The sequence below is a fragment of the Parasteatoda tepidariorum genome, chromosome 3 (genome assembly GCF_043381705.1).
Source record: "Parasteatoda tepidariorum isolate YZ-2023 chromosome 3, CAS_Ptep_4.0, whole genome shotgun sequence".
In the NCBI taxonomy this organism is placed as follows: Eukaryota; Metazoa; Arthropoda; class Arachnida; order Araneae; family Theridiidae; genus Parasteatoda; species Parasteatoda tepidariorum.
The window spans coordinates 92068338-92076375 of NC_092206.1; the positions used below are offsets into that span (position 1 = coordinate 92068338).

Here is an 8038-nt window from a genome sequence, read left to right on the forward strand (position 1 = left end):
ATATATATATATATATATATATGACTTGAAAAGTCAGTTTATAGTTCTAGTGTCTCAATACTATATATTTTTTAACGTAAGGAAGAAGAGTGAAGGAGTTTACCTGTAGTTCGTTGATGGCAACCCAAGAATTGGGTGGGAATCCTTGCAACATGGGTACAAGGAATTGAAGGCAACCACTCCAGTGTCCTATCAGAAGCATCATACATATCAGGTTGAATATCTTCATGAATACACTGGCCATATTCAGGAACTGGAAAAGAAAAAGAAAAGTCACCTTGTTATTTATGAAAGTAACACGTTCTTTTCTTCTTTTTATTTCATTGGTCACTATTCTACAATCATAAATTCAATCAACTGGATGTCCAAAGGAAGACTGAATTATTTCATAATTAAAAATCTCGGAAAAAAAGAAGATAGGGGAATAAAATAAACTGTATATTTGGTGTGAAAGTTTTAAAAATATTATACAGAATGTTTGGAATTTAGTAACAATAGTTGCCGACAGATGGCACTCGCTGCACGCTATTGATGGCCAAAGCGATAAGTTCTACCGTTGAAACGTGAACGAAGTTTGTCATACTGGAATAAGAAGTTAAAACCTTGTTATACTATAAAACAAAATATTGAGTGTTAGATTACAGTCTTGCGCTTTTGTGGTATTTGTATTCTTTTCAAAAACTCTGCACGAGTATTACGTCATCTGTTGGTAACTTTAGACACTAAATACAAACATTTCTGTATAAAATATTAACAGCTTTCACAATAAACGTACTATTTGTTTCATTTCTCTGACATCCTTTGTTCCCGAGATTTTTAATTTTGAAATCATATATTATTTATAAATTAAATAGGCATTAATTAAAAAATTAATTAAAAACAAATAAAATTGACGATGTAAATCCTCTATAAGTGATTTTAAATCAATAATTAATGAATGGATAAAAATTCTTACTATTCTACTAAAAACTCACCTTGGAGGCACAAGGTTCACCACAATTACCGATCAGATACCTGTAGAGACCAACGGTGTGAGTAAATGTTGCAATTCCGTCCATCTATTAAAATACAACAGCGTTCGTTTATTCCGACCATTCGTACATAAACTTATGGCAAACCAACGACAAGATCCTTGCTCACAGACACTCAGTTTTTTTCGTCAACAATTAGAGAAATTCTGGCACCCTACCGTTTTACGACACTAACGTTATTATTACTGAACGTTTGTTGATGGTAACAATGAGCATATATTAGTAAGTTTTACTATGGTAATACGAACATTATTGTTACTCTCAACGCATTTAATCAATAAGGATATAAATTTAGCAATTGCGTTTCAAGAGGGTCAGTATGAATGTCATTGCTACTCGACGTTTTTTTTAAAAATAATATCAGTGAAAATTTTGTTACTAAGTTTTATCCACAGTAACATAAAAGTCATAAGTACTCAGTGTTTATTGTGAAAAACATTACAAAATGATTGTTTAAATGGTAATATAAGGACTTATATTTAGAGAGTTATTGAATTTTTTTCCTGTCATGGTATATAGAAAAAATAAAATTAAACTGAGACTTAATTAAGTTGGAGTTTTCAATTTTTTTAAATAATCAATTATTTATCTTATTTTAAGTACATTAGAATATGAATTCGAAGAGAAATAATGATAATTAACCTTATTTTTTACGTTAATAATACAAATTCGTAATTTTGTTTCTGAAATATTTGAAAAATCATTTTTACAAAATTATGATGTATTACCATCATTTACTAGAATAAGTGATCTTTTGTTTCACACTCTATTTTTTGTTTAATTATACTATACTTGAAAAATAAACACAAATGCTGTGAACTGATTTTAGAGAGAATAAATATATAATGCATATGAAATGTTCGCGTAGAGGTTATAACGTTATGTATATAAAAGGTTCGCGTTATATTTTGATTCAGTGAGCTACCAAATATTTTAGATTAGTATTAACTTCTAAAACTAGTTTAACAAAGCATTTTTTTACTCCAAAATTTACAGTGAGAATATAAATGAACCTGTCGAAGTTTATTAAGTTAACATACCTATAATAAAAAACTCTTAAAAAGCTATATAAATAAATATAATTGAATGAACTTACAATTCAAATTCAATAAATCTTTAAGGCATTGCCAAGCTTTATATAGTAAAATCTAAAGCTATTTATTTGCTATTTTTTTAAACATAATTGATTCCTCAAATCTCACTTTAATGTTTTTTTAATCTATCGTCAGAATTTATTCAACTATTTCAACCTCATCTTTTTAAAAAAATAGCTGCTCGTAGTTTTGTAAGTGTGAATAATGTCGTTCCTTTTAAAAGTATTTTTTTAATAGATTTAAGCAAAAAAAAACTATTTTTGCCTTAAATTATAGTCTTTATTTAAAAAAAAAACTATTAAATTCTTTTAAATTTTTACCGATTTGTATTTCAGTTTTGATCATAATACGTTTTTTTAATGTCAATTGAATGTTGCTTTAACTTGTTAATGATGATGAATATATTATAGAAGTAATCAAATGCATTAATCATCATTCATGGTATTTGAAACTACGTATTTTCTGTACTAAAACCATATGATAGTTTTTATTTAGAATTCAGTTATGAGGAAAATAAAAATCTTCGACATTTTTCTTGATTATATCTTCTTCTATCCAATCAAAATAAAATGTTTTTAAATTTCTTTATTCTCAAATTCATTTGACCACGGCTTATCTCGATTGCTCGATTCTTCAATTCAATGTAACAAATCTCAAACTTTCTTATCACTAATTATTGAAATGCATTCTTAATACATGCACATTTTGTTTTCTATAGGAAATAATACATTTATTAAGATATAATTTTTTGACGCATGTAATAATGCAACGCATTTCTTATAAATTAAATTAAATATACATAAAACATTTAAAAAAAATTATAAGTTTAGTTTTCTAATCAGGATAAACATATTTTTATAGCAAAAAATCTACTTCTGAGCTATAACAAATATAAATATATTTCAGGATAAAGCACATAAAATTATGAAAAATATCTAAGATAGTAAATTATAGATCTCGACATTCAACAAACACTAAATTTTTCAGTTTAATGAAACTTTTTGCAGATTTCTGTACAACTATGCATGGACATGCTTTCTAATGCAGATGCCAAAATATTGAGATCATTTAAAAAAAATTAAAAACAAGGAATATTCCATTAAAATGCACTTTCTTAAAATACAGTGGAAACTTTCTCATACACAAAACTGAGAAACACATTCTCTTTCAAAGCGAGTTTTCGTAAATGAAAAGTTAGTCGATTATTGAATTTTCTGAGTGAGTTGAATCTTGTTTATAGCAAAGTAAAATATTCCTGCGACAGCATGCAGTGGAGTCATAAAATTTAAGGTTCCACTATTTTGTGTTCCGTGACCAACTGCGTGATTGTAGAAATGTGGCCTGCATTGCGCACAAGCCGCTTTTACTTTCCATACAAACTGGTACCCATCGGACTGAAGCTGGGTGCGCTTTGAGCCTCCACTGGGTATCGAGCCCCAGTTCTTTGCATTATACTATTATCTTCCCCTATTCATTTAATGTTTATTTAATGGTAAAAAATAATTTTTAGAATTTGGTTCCCTGAATTCACATATTTTTTAGAATGAGTTCGAGTAAACGCGTTTTTCTCAATAAATTTTGAAATTGAATAAATGTTCCATATATTGTTTTACATCAACGTAGTATACTGGTATTTACAGTTGCAACATAAAAATGAATTTTCTGTTATTGTATGCATAAGACTAAGCATTTATTAAATTAAAAAATGTTTTTATATGTGACGAAAAATGTAACGTTAGTTTATAGAAAATCAATGTTTAGTAAGCCTTTAATTATTAACCGTTCCGAGAAAACTCTGACAAAATAATTTCTGATTTCTGAACCTAATTCTAATGATACTTCAGAAAAAAAAATTCAAAATTATAAGTTTTTATAATTAAATATTAATATTTTTTTTGATTAAAAATAAATGCACGAAATGTTTTGAGAACAGACATAGTATAATAAACACTACTTCAGTCAAAAATATTTTTTTTTTGTTTTAATGTAGTTCCTTTTAGTCTGAACTGTATGAGTTTATTTTAATCCAGTTAAACTGTTTTTATTAGTTCAGTTAAAATATTATATTATATTATTAAAATATATTTCATCTATACAATGAATTTTTTTTTAAAAATTCCAGAAAATGCTTCTAAGTAAAAATAATTTAAAGTATAAAATAATATAGTAGTACCGAAAACAAACACTCACGTTTATTTTTTCAATACGATTATTAATTTTTTAAATATTGATTTTGTCCTCAAATTTGGCTTTAAAATTTTTATAAACCTTCATATATATTGTTTAAAAACATAATTCTCGTAGTAAATGTTTTTCAGTAGTTTTTATAAATGGATTATTTAATGCAGCAAGAGCAGTAGCAATTGGTATAAATAGGGCTAAATATATATTTTTTGAAATTTATTTAACAATTTAACCAGCAAGAAAACATTTAATTGAATATTTTAAAAACAAATCAATAAAATAGTTTAATTAATATTGTTATACACAAAACAAAACTCTGTATAACCTGGCACGTAACTGATAAAAATATCTAAACCACTTTTAAGGAAATAATTTAAGTGAATACGAATAGTATAAAAACTATATTTAAACATAAACAATATCCCATTATCTTGAACTGATATGGTGTTATTATTAGTTTTATGTTTAGTTACAGATATTTGCTATTTTTAAAATAAAAGCAAAAATCAAAATGAATCATATTTTTCCAAATAAAACTAATTAACTTAAACAAAACTTCATTTTTTGACAAGATAATTTAAATATTTATTATGTGTTTTAATGATTCAAACTCTTTAAGTAAGTATACAAATATTCAAATTGCTTAATTAAATGTTACCTAAATTAGAAGCAATTATATTTTAGGAAGATAATCTTAATCATACTTTTTTATTGGCAAAACTTAAATATTAAAAAAATATTTTAAGCATTTTATTAAAAAAAACTATGCGCTTAAATATAACTCAATTTCATATCCAAATTTGTCAGATGAAGGGAAAGAATTTGTAAAAATGTCCTCCTAATAATTTTCGTGAAAATAATTATTAAAATTAAATTTTAGACCTTTGTGTTGCTTAATAACTAATTTTATTGATACAAAACCAGCTTGGTTTGAATTATTATTCAAAGCATTTTTTAAAACGTTTTCTGGTAAACTAAACCAAAATTTGAAAAGTATTTTTTTTTAAAAAGTTTAATCTCTGTTTTAATTACTTTAAAAAAAATTTAAAAATTTTTTGAGTCTTGAATTTTGCTTTTAATAGTTTATTATTCATTACGGCGAATTTAATACGGTAAGAGTTAAGTAGTAAAATTCTTTTACAGGAAATAAAAACTTGCTACATGTTTAGAGAATTCCTCGACAAGCCTGATACAAAAACTAAGGACATAAATTAATTATGTCCATATTTTTAAAACTTTATTATGGTTACTCTTATTATAAACCAGACTTATACCGGATATCTCAAAATTGACCTTTAACTAAAATGAAAAAAGAATAGTTTGAGAAAAATTGTTGAGAAAAACAATTTGATTTTGCAGCGGAAGCATTGTGTTTGGGAAGCTAAATTATTTCTTTTTATTAAAAGTGAAACTATTTAAAAAGATTGCCAACAGATGATACTACCAACTGGAAAAAGAACAAAATGTTTCCAAAATAATCATCATTTGAGGAAAAAATTTGGTGCAATATATGTACAAAATTTCAAATATTTTATTGGGAATAATCGGACATAAATATAGATTATTCCAGCATTTTTTTTATAATTTTGCCAGTTGTCGCATTATTGGTGTATAAATAATTTGTAACTAATTTTAATTTATTGAGAGAGAAAATAGAATTAGGCATCTAACCGTAATCAAAGGCATCAAACCGTATTTCACATTAGTAGTCACTTTTGGGACAAGCGTCGTCATAGTGCTTTAAAAAATGTAATACACTTTAAACTATCACTGAAAATTCATTCTGCGTTCTATAAGGTTCATTCGAAATATTTTCATCAAAAAGTTCATTTATATTATTCGCATTTTATTTACTTTTTCAAATTGGACAAAAGCTTTCTATTTTCAGTAATTTTATCTCATATAACTAGAAATACATTTTTTATGATAATTCAAACATTTTAGAAACGTTACGTTTTGCAGTTAATTTTAACTTATTTAGCGTTAATACACCGAATCGTGTTTTATTTATGTTTATCTAATAAGAGTGATCATCAATACTTAACCTATCTTTAAACAAAAGTTATCCTTAAACATTGTATACTTAGGAAAAAATCAATTTCAAACCTACTTTTTCGCGAGCATTTCGAAATAGTAGCAAACATTGCCTAGAAATGGCTATAGACATGTAGCAAACCTGTTCCAAATGCTTAAATTTTGATCAAAAGATAAACTATCTGATTAGTTTCATAATTAAATGAACATTAAAATAAATAAAAATAACTATTCATTTTGCATAAATTAGTTAGCAAACTAAATATTGCTAGGCATTTATCAGTTGCTAATAAAGATGTGTGCAAAGGTGATAAGAGACAGATAGAGAGACAGAGAAAAGTTAGTTACATGCAGGTCTATTTTGTACAAATAGGTTATTTAAGAACTTCTTTCTGTAAAGATAGTTTTACACTAATGACTATAATCATGCGGATTGTTACAGTTCTTAAGTGTGTGATGGGGTTGTTAGAAAAAGAGTGCAGAGAATAAAGAGTGTCCGAAGAGGCGAGCAAGGAGAGAAGCCGCTGGTTTGGCGTGACATCATTTAAACAAGCACATTTATCATTTGACCAGCAAACATCAAAACAAATAGAAATTTATTTGAGAGAATACAATTAAAGGATTTATAAAAGATCCCATAACTAACAGGGGTGTTATTCAAATGTCAATCCTTCATATGATATCTGAGCAATCTTCACAAAAAGATTTATGAATAATCGCATGCACATTGGGGTTTGTGAGATTTGTTTGAGAGTTTCGGAAATACAATAAAAGGATTTATATATTCTTACACTTTTAAAATATCCCTCAACTAATAGGAGTGTTACCTAAATGCTGACCTTTCATTCATAATTTGGGTACTCTTTACTGAAAATGTTTGTTAATAATCACATGCACACTTAGATTTCTAAACACATAATTTTTGAAAGGTATACAGATAATTTTTGAAAGGCAAAAGAAAAAAATATAGCAAGGAATCTAAAATAATAAGTTAGAGTTAACGGTAAGATAAATAAAATTGTTCTTGCAGCAATCATTCACTCTCCCATTTTAGTTATTCTAACGAAGGAAACAATGAGAATGCCTTTTAGTTTGCTGATACGTATTAAGATTCTTTGTTTATTCAAATGCAAATTTTTACTGTTTTGATGATCAAAGAACATCTTGAGTTTATTGACGAATGTTGCAATAAATGTTTTTCTTTACGTCTATACTTCTTTCGACAGTCTTTTCAATCCCAAACTATATTTTAACCATAATGTTAATTTGAATATCATAGATGCTTTTTGTACCTTAATAAGACAATACAAGTTTTACAAATGCTTAAAATATGCTTTCGCGTGCTTTGGAAGTGTTTAATAAGTGTTTTATATGTTTTTAGACGTTACTAACATATTTTAATACATGCCCTTAGTTAAATAATATTTTTAAAAAAAATGCCTCTATATTTTAAGTCCTTTTCTTTATTACATTTTAAACGTGACTTAACTATCATGTTTTAAAACAATTTAAGAATTAACATTACTATTTTTTGTTTTTTTAAATGTCATACAGTTTGTAAAAAATTGAAGTGAATCTTAGTAAAACTAAATATTTTTTTAGGTACACACAAAAGAAAAAATTCACCCGTTTGAGAATAATGTTAGGTGTACGAAAAGCATGTACATAAACTTGTTTACCGTCTTTTTAATATAT

The 8038-nt window shown here is 26.2% G+C and overlaps 1 protein-coding gene across 2 annotated transcripts in view; it reads right to left on the minus strand.

Moving 5' to 3' along the window:
• LOC107441634 (potassium/sodium hyperpolarization-activated cyclic nucleotide-gated channel 2-like) overlaps positions 1 to 8038 on the minus strand; it is a 107333-nt gene that overhangs the window by 12939 nt on the left and 86356 nt on the right. Inside the window, exons 7-8 of one of the 2 annotated variants that reach the window (XM_071179010.1) lie at positions 975 to 1058; positions 104 to 253 (exon numbers count right to left, since the gene is read on the minus strand). In XM_071179010.1, coding sequence (XP_071035111.1) covers positions 104 to 253; positions 975 to 1058 — 234 coding nt within the window. The remainder of the gene's footprint in view (positions 1 to 103; positions 254 to 974; positions 1059 to 8038) is intronic. The other variant, XM_016054976.3, reaches the window with a different exon arrangement.